The sequence below is a fragment of the Medicago sativa genome, chromosome 1 (genome assembly GCF_051527215.1).
Source record: "Medicago sativa cultivar Bolivia chromosome 1, Bolivia_mono, whole genome shotgun sequence".
NCBI lineage: Eukaryota > Viridiplantae > Streptophyta > Magnoliopsida > Fabales > Fabaceae > Medicago > Medicago sativa.
Window position 1 is genome coordinate 27,652,098 of NC_140749.1, and position 18,228 is coordinate 27,670,325.

Genomic DNA, 18,228 nt, shown 5'->3' on the forward strand with positions numbered 1-18,228 from the left:
GTCCATCTGTGTGTGTTCTTGTTAGATGCCAGATATGGATTCAATAAGACTTGTGCCTGATGTTGCTTGAAAGGGTTAGGTGCATAGATGCTCCGTGTTGACGGTAGTAGTTGCTCATTGTACCTACAGGACTTCTGTTGTGTTTGTTGTGGTAGGGTCGCTGGTGGTGTTTGTGGGGTGTTCGGTTGTTTGGGTCTTGTGTTTTCGTTTCGGGGTTCGTTTTCGGGGAGAGGGGCTTGTTCTTTTTCCGTGCTGGTTTTGGTTTCTGTACCTTCTTTTTGGTCGTCCAAGCTTCTGTGCGCTTTCCCAACCTCCCCCTCGTCGTCGGTCTTTGATCGGCGACGTCCCTTAGGTCTGCAAAGGGTCGTGCAGTTGTGGTGGATCCAGTCTCTGTGCAACTAAAGTACCTTCTTTTTGTTGAGTAGTTGTACATTAAAAATTATTTTAAGTGTCACTTACTATTAAAAGAAACTTACGTTGTTTCACTAAATATTTCATGTGAAAAAGAGAATAAAATATCAATCGACTTTCTTTAAGTCTAGGATGAATCAAGGAAATCAATCTCATATAATAATTGGCTACGTCATATAATTCAGACATAATGAAAAATCATAAATTAAAATAGTAGTTGAAATTTAGACACAAAAGAAAATCATAAAGGTTTTAGTTATCTTCAATTGGAAGTAGTGCTTCAAGTGTCATAGCCATGTAATGGCATAGAGTGCTTCAATTGTAAAGTACATAAGTTGATGATGCGGTTCAACTTCAATAAAAAGGCTTAAACTAAGTGCAACAACACCCAAGTAATAGCAATTTGGACACTGTTTGGTTCTGCCACCACGAAACCCCCACATCATGTACTGCCTTCGAGCCAAATTCACCATCCTACAAATGCACATCAAAGGGTTTAGAACTTTTGTAGACAAAATAAGTAAATAAATTCTAATCCTATTCAATTTAATACCTCAATTAACTCTTATTTAGGTTCTTTAGTAGTAAACATCTATTATATCGCATGACTAAGGGAGTTTGAGTAGCTCAGCTGGTCTAAGTCAATGGATTTGAAGGATATGAGTTTTTTTTAAGAAGCCAAATTCGCCCACCAAAATTAACACCGGGGAGAATCAAATTTGAGACTTTAAGAGGAGTACACTCCAAAGTCTTGAGCCAACACGTCAACCCAAGTGCGTTATTTGAAGGTTATGAGTTAAAACTCGGACATAGGAGAAAAACTAATCTAACAACTAAGTACTAACTTTTAATGTCAGTTATCCAAAACGGCTTTTCAAGTGGAGGACCGGTAATGGGAGTAACGTATCTATTTGGGATTCCAACTGGATTCAGTCTGGGCATCACACTGAGAAACCGGAAAACATGAGTCCAATTTTCGCCAATTTGATGGTGTCAAGTTTGATGATACCAAATACAAAAAGGTGGAATACGGAGACAATCAGTCTGCTATTTGACTCTACCTCGGTGCAGCACATTTTTATGACGCTTCTGTTCGCCTTGGTTCAGCATGACAGAGCTGTATGGAAACATGAAAGACGGAAATTACTCTCTTAAAGTCTCAAATTTGATTCTCCCCGGTGTTAATTTTGGTGGGCGAATTAGGTTCATTAGGAGACAAGCCAATGAAGTCGCTTACAGATTAGCTCGGGTGGCTCCATCTCTAGCTAGTTTCCACATCTTTATCAATATTCCATCATGTAACTTTAATTATAAATGAAATGCATTAAGCTTATTTTCGTAAAAAAAAAAAAAAAATTACTAACTTTTGCTATTTCAACAAAAAAAAAATTTTTGCATAATTTCAAATAGTTATTTCAAAGTTCAATACAACATTAATAACTGAAGTGGATCAGCTTATGATTCTGACATTGATGGAATTTTGTTTTAAATGACAAAATTTTACTACGATCACTCTCAAAGAGCACAAGTAGTACCCGATAGCAGATAAGAGACTACAAAGTCTCAAAGTCAAGAAAAATGTTACAACTTCGCACCAATTCAAACTCATGCCAAAGAAAAAACTGAAAGCACCACATGCTGCTACTAAATTACACCCATCACAGACATCAGCAACAGAAAATCAGAGTAGACCACCAGCAACAGAAAAACACCTTTTGAAGATCACTTTGTAAATGTTTCTCGTATTTGGTAACATTTGACTGAAGCAATTAGAAAGCGAGAAACACTTTACGTGCCTTGTCACATCTGATATCATTCATACCAAGTAGCAAATAAGTTTGATGATGAATGCTAAATTAACATAGTTGGAGGGAAAAAACAATATAAGGGCTTTAAAGTTATGGACTTGGAACTCTAATTGTTTCATTCCATTGCATCCACGTTTGTTTTCTCCTACATGGATCATGGAGAAAGGATTTGAGGCATTTTAATATCAGATTTGAGTTTTGACCCTCTAAGCCCCTCGTTTAAGCCTTAACATCATGAATTTGGTGTTCTAAGAGGGTCCAATCTCAGCTATGGTTTCTCAAATGAAAACCGCAATGGAAATGTTCCGACTCCAAAGTTCTTTTTATAGTGTTTTGGTACATGAGCCCTATGCAGTGTCACTTTGAGTTATGCTCAAAGGGTGCTGCTAAAACTCAGTAGACCACTTTAAATCAGTATCTTGAGGTCGTAGGGAACCTAAATAACCATTTCCAATTTGAATTGGGAAGGTATCTATTGAATAGCCACAATGCCATGTTTCAACTTTTAATTAGTTTTAACCTTAGCTATTAAGACTCTTTCTCAATACTTTTGCTTCCTTCCCATTTCTATAAACTCTCCATGTGACGAAGCTAATAACAAACTTGATCACACATTTTTCTGCATAATTATGCAGAAAGTCAAGAGGTACCCGAAATCCATAGATAAGCCTAATGATCACCTTCATTTGATTCCTTACCAGTACATACCATTGAATGTCCAGGCACCACTTAGCTATTAAATCAAAGTTTGGAATTCTAAATATTATACTATATATAAGGCAAACAAGGTATCAATCAAAAGAATGTAAGATAGCTAGCAACCAAGGTGAGCAGAAAGGATTCAATGTCATTCATTATTCGATAAGTAATAACAATGCCAACATCAAAATGCATAAAAATGCGGAACCAGTACTTAACTTTTGAAGATCACTGAGGTTTGCCAACCTCCCCTGCCCAAAGGACCCCAAATCTTACACACACACAAGCACACACAATTTGTGTGCTTAACTCCAACTACCGTGGTTATGCGTCATATCAGTATCTAGTGAACAACTACCGGAGAATGATAAGTTTCATTATAGCTAGTAATAGAAACAGTTATCAGTAAGGAGCGAAAGTTCACCAAGGTTTGGAGGAGCTAGAATAAAAATTATATATTAGTAGAGATATGACATCGAGGACCGAATAAAACATTCAGGTATTTCAAACCATTCAAAGCTACTAATGCATATCTAGATTCTAGAATACAATGTAACTAAAGAAGACATGCCCTAACCTTGCTCAATCAAATGAAAGTACACATGTAGCAGAGCCCCTTGGACACAATGATAATTTCATTAGCATTTGGTACTTCATATTTATATCCACCATGAGAGAGGCATTAATTGTCATGGTGTGCAATACTTTTGCATTCTTCAAAATATACTCTGCGAACTGAAACTCACACTTCATGGCTTTATAACCTATAAGCGAGCATGTTCTAAGCTGAGATGAAAGACATTCCGAAACAATTGGTGGGTCCACCCAATTGTTATCGCCAATTTCACATCTATGCCTATAATCCTGTCAGCAACAAACAATTTTCTTAGAAAAAGGTAATCAAATGGAATTAAAATTAAATAGATTATCAACACTTAACATTCACAAACAAGACCTCACGAATAGTAAGACTCTGAAGCTTAGCACAATTTTGTAGCACTTCAGTCAACAACTTCCACTTCCCAAACCAATCATTTGTATCAAATACAATCTCCATGCGAGTCAAATTAGGAAACGTCGGAACTTGGTAGTCATATGGGCGCTTCTGCATGAATTGCAAAAACAAACATTAGAAATAGGCCAAATTTGTATTAACATTATGTTATTAGGAAGGAGCCCTGGTGTTCATCGTTCATACCAGCTTTGCGTGTATAAACTTGGCGTTATGAACCAAATCAAACGGAACCTTCCAACCCAAGTTCATAATATTTGCTCTAACCAATTTGTGTAAGCCATTAAACTCTCTACCGGCCTCCAACTTACGCAGCAAGAATATACCATTTGTTTGCAATTCCTCTAAAATGGGACAGCCATTGAGGAGAATGTGAAGACTGCGACCATTGAAATCAATTGCCTCCAAATGAAGAGTTTTGAGCAAGGGAAAATTGACATGAAAAAGTTCATGCATTTTTATCCCCTTCAACTTAAGAACAGTTAAGTTACTGCAACTGAAAACACAATTAAAGCTATAACCCCTATGGGACATGTCAATGTTGAGATTCTCAACTCCACGTTGCACAGCAGCCTCAATAAATATATTGATATCATGTGGGTTGAAGCCAGTTGAGCTGCTACATTTGAGACGAAAAGCTCGAAGGGGCAGCGTGATGTTTCTAGAGAGCATGACGGAGTAGACGAAACGACTAAAAGTGGCGAAATCTGTAAAGTTTTGGTCGTCGAAGTTGAGAGTGAGGACTGAATGCCACAATGGGTACCATCTTTTGGAGAGGATGCTTGTGGCGACAGATTGTTTGGTAGGGAGAAATGAGAGTGTGTGGCAGATAATGGTGTCCGGTAAAGCGCTGATTCTGTCAACGGTTGGAATCGAACGCCGGGAAGACATTTTTTTCAGATGAGAATGAGATTCAAAGCTTGGTAGGGTTCAATGAACTACTATGACTAAATGAGAATAGATCTGGAAACAGATATTTTATGTTTGTTTTAAACCAAAGTTAAAGGAGTAATAGTGAATTGAAAGTAAGTGGAAAGTAGGAGGATATTTTAGTTAGTTTGGTATAGGTGAAAATTGAATGAAAGAAGATGTGGTATATATTTCTTCAAATGCCGTTCATAGCCCTATGTAAAGTAGAATATATTGATAGGGGCTTCTACGGTGTAGTCAGGAAACTGACTTTTTTAGAAAAGTTATTTTGTTTAGCCAATAGTATAATTGTTGATGTCATGTCAACTAGTGTCCGGCTGGTGGATCACTCTAAGACTAAACTTTACTTTATTACAAATCAGTCCTTGTACAAAATATTAAGGGGAATTTCAATCTTTGTGCACAAATGAGAACCCTATGTGTTGAAGGCGAAAAGCAGTATGGAGGAGGATGTGATGATATTTTAGAATTATCATGATTCTGTTTATTTTATGAGGAAATTGAAGAACATTAGTTTATAAAGATTTAATTTTTAAGATTTCTAAGAAAAGGGGGGTTTTGTTAATTGAAGGATTGGAACCTTGTGAAAATCGGTTTATAATTGTTCAGTTTTAGGTGTATATATCACATGTTTTTTAGATTTTTTGACTGATTCTGTTTCTTTCCCCATAAATTGTAGAATTGGAACCTTGAGAAAAATCAGTATACTAAGGTTTAATTTGTTAGGGTTTTCAAGAAGGAAAATTCTATGAAGAAGTCAGGCAAATGACTTCTTCGGTGCAGTCAACCCTACAGCTAATAAGAACGCGCCACGTGTGTTAGTTATGCCATGTCATACTGGCGGATGCACGATATGTACCGTGTACCTTCAGTCAAATTTTAACCCTTAGATTTTTTGAACCATCAGATTAAGCACCTCACTATTGTTATTGTGTTGCCTTTCACACTATATTTATTTCCTTTCTTCTTTTTTTAATTTTTCTTCCTTCTATTTCAAAAAATATTTAAATAAACCTTTTTATGATAATCCTTTTTATAAAAAATTTCTCATTATTAAAAATAAATAAACCCAAGAAGATTATGAACATCATCACCATCTTCATACCTTCATCATCTTCTTTATTGAACAAAAAAACAAAATAGCTACTCAAATACACCTCCAAATAACATGAATCTCAATATTATCTTCATCTCCATTTTCTTCTCATCACAAAAGTCAATTACCCTAATTTAAATCCAACTCTTGATGAACACAAGCAGAGTGTGAATTGCTGCTGCTATGCGACAATATATACTCTCGGTGGATTAGTTGCAAAATTGTACAGATTGAATCAGGAGCAGCTATACTTCTAGTAGTGAGAGCAACTCGTTTGTTTAACCCAATCCATTTTTTCAATTTTAATTTAAAATGATTTATATAATCATCATTTTCGTTCAAAATATGTATAAATCGCCCAGTCTAATTTCGGGTTTTGATGGTCTGAAACGGGTTAAAATGACCCAGCTGGAGGTTGAAGACGACCTCATTATTTTTTTAATCGTATTTGTTATTATAATTATGAAAGAGCGAAAAAATTATCAATTAATTGCAGGCGTCGCAGTGGTTTAGATAACTTTAATTTGGTTTATAATAGTCGCGGGTTTGATCCCTGTTGTCTTCATTTTTGTTTTGCTTTAAGGAAAAAATTCTGATAAAAAAATTTAATTAAACAGGTCAAGCATGGGGATCGAACTAGAGTCCTCAAGGTTAAACCACAACATGCTTTAAGGAAAAAATTCTGATAAAAAAATTTAATTAAATAGGTCAAGCATGGGGATCGAACTAGAGTCCTCAAGGTTAAACCACAACAGAGCAGTGGTTTAGATAACTTTAATTTGGTTTATAATAGTCGCGGGTTTGATCCCTGTTGTCTTCATTTTTGTTTTGCTTTAAGGAAAAAATTCTGATAAAAAAATTTAATTAAACAGGTCAAGCATGGGGATCGAACTAGAGTCCTCAAGGTTAAACCACAACATGCTTTAAGGAAAAAATTCTGATAAATTTTTTTAATTAAACAGGTCAAGCATGGGGATCGAACTAGAGTCCTCAAGGTTAAACCACAAACAGGTCAAGCATGGGGATCGAACTAGAGTCCTCAAGGTTAAACCACAATATTGCCATTGAACGTCAAGCATGGGGATCGAACTAGAGTCCTCAAGGTTAAACCACAGCATTATTGCCATTGAACTACTGATCAAGTTTTTGTTAAGTACTTCTTACATTTGAACTATATAAATAAATCAAGTTGAATTAATATTTTTTTGGCTTAATTGAACCTTAGGTACTCTAACTTATTTTTTTTGGCTTAATGGAAAAATGGTGAACATTAAAAACTTACTAATAAGTTCTCTCAAAAAAAAAACTTACTAATAAGTAATAACTACCATTAAAACGCCCTTAAAAAAACTAGCATTTCCGTTTCTTCTTAAAAAAAAAACATTAAAAACGTATTAAGTGTGATTCAATTTACACAGCTATCATTAAAAGCATTAAAAACGTATTAAGTATGATTAAAAAAAACATTAAAAACATATTAAGTGTGATTGCAGAATAAATTTATATTTTTTTAAAGAAGAAATATAGGTATCGAAAATTTGATTTAAAAACAGTATCGAAAATGGCTAATTAGCTCGCGGAAATTTGCGTTAATAACGATATCGAAAACATCTTACGTTTCAGAAAAAGAAAAAAAATATCAAAAACATCACACAGAAATTTACTTTAATGCATAAGTTTTTTAGATTTTACTTCAATTTGAAAAAATGTTTTTATAGTGATATAAAAAATTATATTTTATACACATTTAAATTTTTAAAAGGAAGTCTTTTTCTTGAAAAGAAGGTTTTATATTAAATAATGACAAGTAAATTTGAAGAGTAAGAGATTGACATTTTTTTAGGCATTAATTGTATGTGGTTGAATCATGTGAAAAAAAGATAAATATTATATTTAATATTCATATCTTCAATATAAGATAATTATTATCATATGTTTTATTTACATATGTTTTATTTAAATATAGTTTTTTAGATATAATAATTAAAGAGTCAGGATCTGTTGACACCAGATGTCAAATTTTATATTGACACCAAATCTTACCCTTTCATTTCATTTTAATCAAAGGCTCATAATTGCTCACAAGAATCCTATGGTGATCTCCAACTCTTTTATTGTGCTTTAATCTTGCTCTAGTATCATTTTTTATGGTAAACGGATCTTGCTCATTAATATATTCAATGCTGAAAATTGGAAAGAGAGGTCAATGTTCTTTATTTCAATCACAAACAAACCATATATCATGAGAATGGTGTTTTTTTCATCGATTTGTAATGGATTGTTTGTCAAAACTCATATTAATTGTAGTTATTTTATAGTAGAACTAGATAAAATCACACTTGTAATCGACCCTTTATTCATTGACATGGAAAAATAGTGCTTCCAGATTTTGTTAAAAAAAATAAAACTATTTTTTTTAAATTTCATCTATTTCAATTTCTTTTTAATTTCATCCGTTTTAGTCTTTTTGACAAGAATAATCTCAAAAAAGAAAAAGAAGAAGAAGAAGAGAGACATGAACGTCAAAAAAAAAAAAAAGAAGAGAGAGAGAGAGAGACATGGATAATTTAGGAAATGGCGTGGAGAAGGTATGAATGATACGATTATGAATGATATCGTAAATTAATGTATTCATCACACAATGAAAGTAAGAGAAAAAATAGTATGTGATGAGAATCAAAAAGAAACAAACTACCTAAATTTGTGAGTCTTTGATTAATCGAATTTGAAGGCTAGGATTTGGTGTCAATGTAAAGTTTGACATCTGGTGTCAACCGATCCAATCTCATAATTAAATATCTTTTCTTAATTATAAACATTTTTTCTTAAATTTATAAGATAAATAAGTTTCCATAATATTATGTGTAACCTATAATATTCTAAAAAAAATTATGCAAAATTTAAAACAATTTGAGAGGGAAGTAGGTGTGGTAATTGAAAATGTGGTAATAATAGGAGATTTGGGAGTGGGAATTAAATGATAATTAATGCGTAGATTCCTATCTTTGTAGAGAAATTCCAACAATTTGAGAGGGAAGTAGGTGTGGTAATTGAAAATGTGGTAATAATAGGAGATTTGGGAGTGGGAATTAAATGATAATTAATGCGCAGATTCCTGAGCCAATTAGTTGTTCAACTGCTTTGAGAAATTCCAAAGATTCCTGAGCCAATTAGTTGTTCAACTGCTTTGACTTTAAGATCTTTGTAGATAAATTCCAAAATTAAAAAAATTGAAGACAACAGGAATTGAACCATGTACGTGGTTGCGCAAAATCGAAATTGTAACCACTGTGTCATCTATCTATTTATTTCTAGAATCAAAACATCATTATTAAATATAGTATACACATAATGTGCACGTAATCAAATTATATATATATATTTTAAAATTATATATATATATATATATATATATATATATATATATATATATTCTTAATTTATATGTAAAACACCGTTAAATATTTACACTGCACCCGTTGCAGACTTTATATGCTTATATGCACTTAATCTTATTTTTGCAGAAGGAAAGTGGAACTGAGTGAAATAATTTCGAAAAAAAATATTAAAGATAAATTGAGTTTTTTTTTATTTTTTTTAAAGTGAAAACTCAATCTATTCCCTTATAATTTTCTTGCATGCAAATTTTATTCTATTAAGGCCATATTCAATGGTCTGATTGACTATATTTGTTTCCGTTTGTGACCTAGACTCATTTCAGTCGTCGGACAAGCGTACTTCCAAGTTGACTAGGTTTCTTAAGGGATAATTTGTCAGATCGACTTTACAATCAGATTCGGCTCTGAAAAATTCCAGTTCCTACTTCCTTCTTACTCTATTAAGGTCATATTCAACGGTCTGATTGATTATATTTGTTTCCGTTTGTGACCTAGACTCTTTTCAGTTGTCGGACAAGCGCACTTCTTAGTTGACTAGGTTTCTAATGTGATAGTTTGTCAGATCGACTTACATCGAAGATTCCGATTTTCAAAATTTCAGTTCGTGCTTCGTTCTTATTTCAATAAGGTCATATTCAACCCGATTGATTATATTTGATATCGTTAAGTCGATTTGATCCGTTTTGATCGTTGGAGCAATGTCCCTTCATGTTGACTAGGTTTCTAATGTGAAAGTTTGTCAGATCGACTTACATCGAAGATTCCGATTTCCAAAATTTCAGCTTGTGCTTCGTTCTTATTTCAATAAGGTCATATTCAACGGTCCGATTGATTATATTTGATATCGTTAAGTCGATTTGATCCGTTTTGATCGTTGGAGCAATGTCCTTCCATGTTGACTAGGTTTCAAATGTAATAGTTTTTCAGATCGACTTATACCGAAGATTCCGATTTTCGAAATTCGAGTTCCTACTTCATTCTTATTCTAATAAGGTCATACTCAACGGTCTGGTTGATTATATCTGATATCGTTAGTAGATTTGGTATGTTTTAATCGTTGGATCGATGTCCTTCCATGTTGACTAGGTTTCAAATGTGATAGTTTGTCAGATCGACTTACACCGAAGATAAAACTTTAATAGTTCGTTATTATTTTAAAAATATATCCAAAAGAAATTTATTTATTTTTTTGAAAGAAGAAAATTTTTATGTACCGATATTAGAAAGTCGATATGATAAAATTTTGAAAACTCATGTCTATTTCAAAATATCAACATTAATAAATGTTTTTTATTAAATATTTTTTATTTTATATGAAAAACACCGTTAAATATTTGCGCTGCACTTGTTGTAAATTTTATATATCGATATGATAAAATCTTAAAAACTCATAATTTTTTTTAAAGTGATCGTTAGTAATATTTTTTGTCAAAAAATCATTCTTTTTTTAAGACTGTGATAATTTTAGTCAAAAAAGAATGTGATCATTAGTAATATTTTTATTAATTAAGTTGATAAGTCATTTTTTTTAGAGGAAGTTGATAAGTCATTTGTTAATAGACTTATTAATTTAAGGATTAAGTAAAGAAAAATAAGCAACCATCAATGATGTATGCGAGAGAAAAAAAATATTCTTTTTCTTAATTATTTTATTATTTATTTTTTTAATTCCTAATCTCTTCATCTCTGTGTGTCACACTCTTGAAAAGAGAGAACACCTCTCTTTTTTTAAAAAAACAGTATCGAAAATGATTATAAGCTCGCCGAAATTTGCATTAATAACAATATAAAAAACATTTAAATTTTTAAAAGGAAGTCTTTTTCTTGAAAAAAAAGTTTTTTATTAAATTTGCGTTTTTATTTAAATGAAGTTGTGGGGAATTACACAGGAAGACAATAATTGAATGAAGTTGTGGGAAATTGAAAAAGAGTTGAAAACTCAACTACTGTGTCATCTATCTTCTTATGTATAGAATCGAAATTTATTATATATGTGAAATTGAGTTTTTTTTTATTTTTTTTAAAGTGAAAACTCAATCTATTCCCTTATAATTTTCTTGCATGCCAATTTAGTATTTGATAAAACAAATAAAAATAAAAAAACTCAATTTGATTATATTTTATATTGAAATTTCAGTCGTCGGACAATTGTACTTCCTAGTTGACTAAGTTTCTGAAGGGATAGTTTGTCAGATCCACTTACCAAACAAATTCCGATATGAAAAATTTCAGTTCCTACTCCCTTCTTACTCTATTAAGGTCATATTTAACGATCCGATTGATTATATTTGTTACCTCTTAAACATATTGCAAACGTCGTCATTTATATTTTTTTTCCTTTCTTAAAATTAATAATTTTTTTCATTTAATAAATTTTAACTAAATTTTTTTGAACATATCTTTTGTCTTCTACGTAGTTTTTATATTATCTATAATTTTACTTGAAAATAATTCATTTATAGAAATTTATTGAATTGCCTCTTCATTTCCCCACACTCCTACTCCACGTAATGATCTTCCACTGATATCTTCATTGGAAATCAAATAGTACTATGCATTAATTAGTCATCAAGAGATGTAAATTAGTAGGGCTGGACAAAATAACCGAATCCGCCCATAAACCGAAAAAACCGGGAAAACCGCAACCGCCGCGGGCGGGTCGGAATGGGTGACGGGTTGAAAAGGAACAAAAAACGGTTAACAGTGAGTTCATATGGGCGGGCTCGGTTTTCAAATTTAGGTCCAACGGTGACCGAACCCGTCCGTTCACATGAAAGCCTACAGTGATACTCTAAAAAGATACTGTAATACCTGTGTACTAGTACTGATTTTTTTGCCTTGAGACCCACAAAGTGAGATAATATTTAATTTTTCTAGACATATCTTAACCCTTCACGTGTCTATTCCACCAACCTAGTGGCTACCTTATCTTTCTTCAACTTTCAAGACACAACCCCACCTTTTTTCAGAAACAAAAAACACCACACCACCTCAGTTCTCTCTCTTTTCTCTTGTACTACTCCATATTCACAATGAACTACAACTTGGATGAGTTCACCATGATACACACATACACAACCTTTCTCTTCTTAAGCTCGTGAATAATGAATATTGAAATTGTTTGCTACAAATATTTTCTTATATTCAAGCTTCTGGTTTCTTTTGAGAGTAGATTACAGTTTACAACTTTCTTGAATTTCTTTGATCTCTAAAATTTATCTTCTTGCACTACTCTCCTTCGTCTCTTGAAACCGTGCAAACCGTCCGACCAAACCGGCATCCGAATAACCCGTCACCCGAACTAACCGTTGAAGCAGACGGACGGCTGTGGGTTTCATTTTTCCACCCGCGGTGGTCACTCGGATTTGCATTTTCCAACCGAAATCCGACCGAACCGTCCGATTGTCCAGCCCTGTAAATTAGTATCACATGAGGGAGGAGAGTAATTCGTTTTTCACATGAGGGAGGAGAGTAATTCGTTTTTTTAGGCATGGGGAGTAATTGGTTATTATTAGTTATTAATGCATAATTTTGCTCTTTATGTCTTGCGATCCTTTCAACATAAAATGAAGTCTTTTTCTTTAAAAAAAGGTTTTATATTAAATTTACGTAAGTTTGGAAATATGCATGTTTTTGTTCACCGTTCCACAGGTTCCAATTGAGTGGTAAAAATAGTGAGACTTTGTTACAAGCTTGGAAATTGAATGATAATTAATGCGCCAAAATTGAAAAAAATGAAGACAAGAGGAATCAAACCATGTATATGGTTGTGCAAAATCAAAATTGTAACCATCGTGTCATCTATCTTTTTATGTTTAGAATCGAAATATATTATATATGTAAGTATGTTATATCTACATTTTTTTCTTTCAAAACATTATTATTAAATATAATATCAACATAATATGCACGTAATCAAATTATATATATTTTGTTAAATTATATATATTTTTAATTTATATGCAAAACACCGTTAAATATTTACGCTGCATCCGTTGCAGACTTTTCATGCTTATATGCACGTAATCTTATTTTTGCTGAAGGAAAGTGAAATTGAGTGAAATAATTATGAAAAAAAGTTAAAGTGAAATTGAGTTTTTTTATTTTTTTATTTTAAAGTGAAAACTCAATCTATTCCCTTATAATTTTCTTGCATGCCAATTTAGTCTTTGATAAAACAAATAAAAATAAAAAAACTCAATTTGATTATGTTTCATATCGAAATTTCAGTCTTTGAAATTTGATTATATTTTAGTCTTCGAAGTTTCAGTTCCTACTTCGTTCTTATTCCGATAAGGTTATATTCAACGGTGCGATTGATTATATTTGATAGTGTCAGTCGGTTGGGTCCGTTGTGATTGTCGGAGGGATGTCCTTTCATGTTGACTAGGTTTTCTAATGTGATAGTTTGTCAGATCGACTTAATTCCGATTAATCCGTTAGAAACTATGCATTACAAATGGCCATGTAGCTCATTACTAAGGTCGTTTTGAACGGTCTGATTGATTATACTTGATGTCGTTCAAATTCTAGCCACATTTCAACAGTTGGACAAGTGTAGTTCCTAAGTTGACTAGGTTTCTGAGGAGATAGTTCGTTCGATCGACATACCTTCGGAAATCGGATATGAGAAATTCCAGTTTATATCTACTTCTTAGTTTATGAATGTCATATTCAATTGTCTGATTGATTATATTTTTTACCGTTTGTAAACAAAGTTTGTTTAGGTCGTCAAATAAATGATCTTCCTTGTTGACTAGGTTTCTGTGGGGATAATTTGTCGGATTATTTAACATCGTTACTTTTTTAAAATTTTATCATTAACTAGTTATCAGCCCGTGCTTCGCACGGGGTGGATTGCTTTTTTTCGGATAATTTTGTTGGCAAACACATTTGTTAACGCTTAAAAGTGAACTGATTGCGAACATAGATAATACATGCATATAAATATAAAAAACCATGATCCATAACATACCAAATCCTAGATAGGTCTACCATAAAAGAAACCAAAACAGAAGTTATACAACATAGATTCTGAAGTAGTTGTGTTTGATGGATTACAAAGTTAAATTTCCAAAACGGCCCCATCATCTTCAATCCCAAAAGTAAGCACTACCTTTCATTTTTTACTGGTCGCGGATGTGTCTAACATACATTTTGGTTGGTGGATCTTCTAAATCAAAGATCAACTTGTCATCCTCTTGTAAGTTGCGGTCTCTGACAAAGTCTGACCATTCACCACCCAAATATTTCTAGGCATTTCCCCTACCAACAGTTGTTACCTTGCAATTATATGTCTTGTGTGTCTCCACATCCTCTAAAGTCATCCTTAGACTCTTCCTCTTCAAGACTCTTCTGGATATTTGATTAGGAAAATGTTGTATGAAATCAAAAATGAAAGTGTAAATGCACATAGATAGCTTGAGCAGAAACTACTTCTTTAAGGCTGATGCTATGAGACGCTAATATATTACGCTACTATATTACAATTATAACATCATCTAAATTTAATATAAGAGAGGATATGTGGTATGTTATCTCTTTTCAATTAATATAAATCAGAATAATATAGACTTTTTTTTTTTGCTATATATCTATGTGTTATTTGTTATTCTGAAGAGATTGTAATATTTATTTCACAATGGTAGATGATGCTAGGTCAGATTGAAAATTCTATACTGTGGCAGTCAAGGTTAGCCAGAATAAGAGAACTTTTTATCCAATTCCATGGACTAAAAATATGAGATACACTTTCAAAATACTACTAATATAGTAGTAGCATTATAATAACATACCAAATTTAAGATGTGTCCACACCATGATGGTTAATTTAGAGTACAAAATATGGTTGGAAACTAAACCAAAATATTCAGATTTTGTGATCAAACCACAAGCTCTACAACACAGATTTTAAAGTACTCATGCATTACGGATTACGAAATTACATTTCCAAAACTACCTGATCATCTTCAATTCCAAAACTAACCACTCCCTCATGTTGTTTACTGGATGCGAACATGCTTGACATACATTTTGGTCAATGGATCCTCCAAATCAAAGATCAATAAGTCATTCTCCTATAAGCTGCGGTCTATGACGAAGTCAAACCATTCACCACCCAAATTTTTCTCAGCATTCCTCCTGTCAGCAGTCCTAACCTTGAAATTATATGTCTTATGTGTCTCCACATCTTCCAAAGTCATCCTTAGATATTTCCTCTTCAAGACCCTTTTGGATATTTGATTAGGAAAATGCTACATAAAATCAAAAATCAAACTGTTAACTTAGATAGAATGCTTCAGCACAATTTTTTGGGGGAAATATTTATCTGTGTTATTTGTTACTCTTAACAGATGGAAATATTTATTTGATAATAGAAGATGATATTAGATTTATAAAAAGTAGATTTTTGCATACCAAAGCTTGGGGCCTTTCAACGGAAGGCAAAGCTATTGTGACATTCTTCTCAAAGTGATGATGATCCACGCCGCCAGCTTCTTCCACGTTGTCGACAACACCTATATTCGCTTGAATTTCATTTCCAACTCCTACTTCATCCTCATTGTTTATTTGTTCAATCTCAGCTTCATCGTCCGAGATAATCTCAATAGGTTCCTCCTTAACTTGCATGGGGAAAACATTTGGAATGTGAATTGCTCCTAATTGTGTCAACTTATATATATTCTTCACGCCCTCGTAGTCGAGCCTAATCTTTGTTGGGACTAAAAACTCAAACTCCTTAGCAATTCTGATTCCACTACCCACATAGATCCACTTCTCATCCCTGCCAAAATGTGTGACATAGTCTGAACCGTCATAATATTCCTAAAGGCTTAGAAACCCTCCAGAAGGGCTTGGACGCCCTCTAGAAGGGCTCAGACGCCCTCCAGAAGGGCTATTAAGGTCCAGGCGCATCCTCCTTAGGACGCCGCCTTCCTTAGCTTCCAGAAACCGCCTAAAGTACATAAATAGACATGGCAAAACAACCCGGACCCGTCGGGTCCCCCACCCCCGCACCCGATTTTTAAGGGGGAAAAGCCGTATTAACTGGGTCTGGGTCCGGGTCCGGGGAAAACCCGTAGGCTAAATGCGGGGGCGGGGACGGGGGATAGTCACACCCGCCCCGCCCCTGCCCCGTACCCGTACATGCAAATTTACTTTATTACCCTTATTTTCCTTAAATTAGAAGGGGTATATAAAGAGAATAAAGAAAGAAACCTTGTTTTCCTTATTTTCCTTTTCCTCTTCCATTCCATTTCCGCCGCTGTACTCTTCACTTTTCCACTTTCAGCACCTTCTCATACTTCAGTTTCCACTTCCACTTGCAGCAAAACATAGTTTAATTCTCTAAATATGGAAATAAACATGTCAACTAGCAACTAGGTTGGACAGATCCATGCTATTTCACACTTTTTCAGTGAAATTATAAGCCAATTATTTCACACTTTTTCATTTCAAGATCTGTTTCAACTGGTTTCGGGGTGTTGAGATTTTTGTGAATCTATTTGTTGTGTTTGGGACATTTGGGCTGTTCTATATTTGAAGGGTTGGAAAGTAGTTATGGTGTGCCAAGCAGCTAGTCAAACCAAATCTTTCGTAAGGTATATATATTGCATTTGTTAATTTCTTGTTCTTTCATTGAAATATGTTTATAACTTTACTTCCATTTTTTTTAATGTATATATGTTTTTAAATCGTGTAGGTGATTGTTTTGGTTGAATGGGAGAAAATTGTGGAACCTGGAGGCCTCACCCTCATGTGCAATTTAATTTACACTTTTCACGGGTGGGGGTGGGGGCGGGTCTGGGGGTAAAGATTCTATCCCCGTCGGGTCTGGGGGCGGGGGCGGGGCTGGGTAGTGTGAAACTGGGCCGGGGACGGGTGTGTCAAAACCCGCCCCCGCCCCGCCCCGTTGCCATGTCTATACATAAATACCCCTGTTGCTTGGGAGCCAAGCAACTGAAACCCAAGCCCATAGCAGGCTATAGATACTACTCTTGAGATCATTCTCAAGGCATCCAATCATCAGTCTAAACCCTAGCATACGATTCTCAACCCTAGAATCCCTTACCGTACTTTTTTGCAAGTACATAGTCTATCCCTTCATCAGAAAGAGGCAATACAGGAGCATTGATCTTGATCTCTCTGCGATGTCCGTTGTAGTACTGGTTTCGAATACGGACCCTACCCTACATTGACATAAAAAATACATTGTTCAACATAATTTAAATAATTTATGCAATCCTGTACTTTTATTACTTCAATGTGGATGTTACCTGGTTTGGCCAAACAATAGTTTCAAGAATTTCTCCTCGTACAACTTGTTTAGAGAACCATCTATATTGTAACCAAAAACTATAAATAATTTGGTTGATTCTTACAACAAATAAAATAAAATTTGTCATAAACATATAGGAATGTAATTTATAACATTGGTATTCTAAAAGTTGTACTAAAAAAGATAGAATATTTTCAGTAATCTAATTTATTTCAAGCTAACTTTATATAAATTATCACGGGTTCAATAACGTATTCGATAAAAAAAAATCTTCGAAAGAAAAGATGTTAAAACGACTGAACATTGTGATTCATCATAAAATATGTATGGGCTGATTAAGAGATCATATAATCAGTTTATGAGATTAGGAATTGACATAATATTTAGGATGAAAACAATTGAAACCAAAAAGGAACCAATGATGTGTGAATTTTGATTACATATTATCCAAAATTATAAAAAAGAGTGTTGTTGTTGTAGGGTTACCAAAAAAGGATTGATACCCAAATTTACATCAGATGAAATCAAGCAAAGAAGTAGCATCGGTGAGTGAAGATAATCTTGTCTAGGATTAGAGTTAAGGTGATCTGTTGAAA

General features: G+C 33.6%; 1 protein-coding gene across 3 annotated transcripts; it reads right to left on the minus strand.

Annotated features, from left to right (window-relative positions):
• Window positions 1-648: 648 nt before the first annotated feature.
• On the minus strand, window positions 649-5,606 carry LOC146953937 (FBD-associated F-box protein At5g56370-like). Of its 3 annotated transcripts, none has more exons than XM_085712734.1 (4): window positions 4,117-5,606; window positions 3,874-4,023; window positions 3,496-3,782; window positions 649-885 (listed from the first exon to the last, which is right to left on the minus strand). In XM_085712734.1, the coding sequence occupies exons 1-3, from the start codon at window positions 4,819-4,821 to the stop codon at window positions 3,501-3,503; spliced, it is 1,137 nt and encodes a 378-aa protein (XP_085568860.1). In that variant the 5' UTR covers window positions 4,822-5,606; the 3' UTR covers window positions 649-885; window positions 3,496-3,500. The 3 variants fall into 3 exon arrangements, with proteins under 3 accessions (XP_085568860.1, XP_085568867.1, XP_085568853.1); XM_085712741.1 differs by lacking the exon at window positions 649-885 and adding an exon at window positions 1,860-2,217; XM_085712727.1 differs by lacking the exon at window positions 649-885 and having other exon boundaries at window positions 3,348-3,782.
• Window positions 5,607-18,228: the final 12,622 nt, after the last annotated feature.

Bases quoted from the DNA above. Each gene is read 5' to 3' on its own strand.
- LOC146953937 (XM_085712734.1), bottom strand. From the start codon at position 4,821: ATGTCTTCCCGGCGTTCGATTCCAACCGTTGACAGAATCAGCGCTTTA. The intron at 4,024-4,116 runs GTATGAACGATG...CAATTCATGCAG, and splicing joins AGTTTATACACGCAAAGCTG to AAGCGCCCATATGACTACCA. The intron at 3,783-3,873 runs GTCTTGTTTGTG...TGTTGCTGACAG, and splicing joins AGAGTCTTACTATTCGTGAG to GATTATAGGCATAGATGTGA.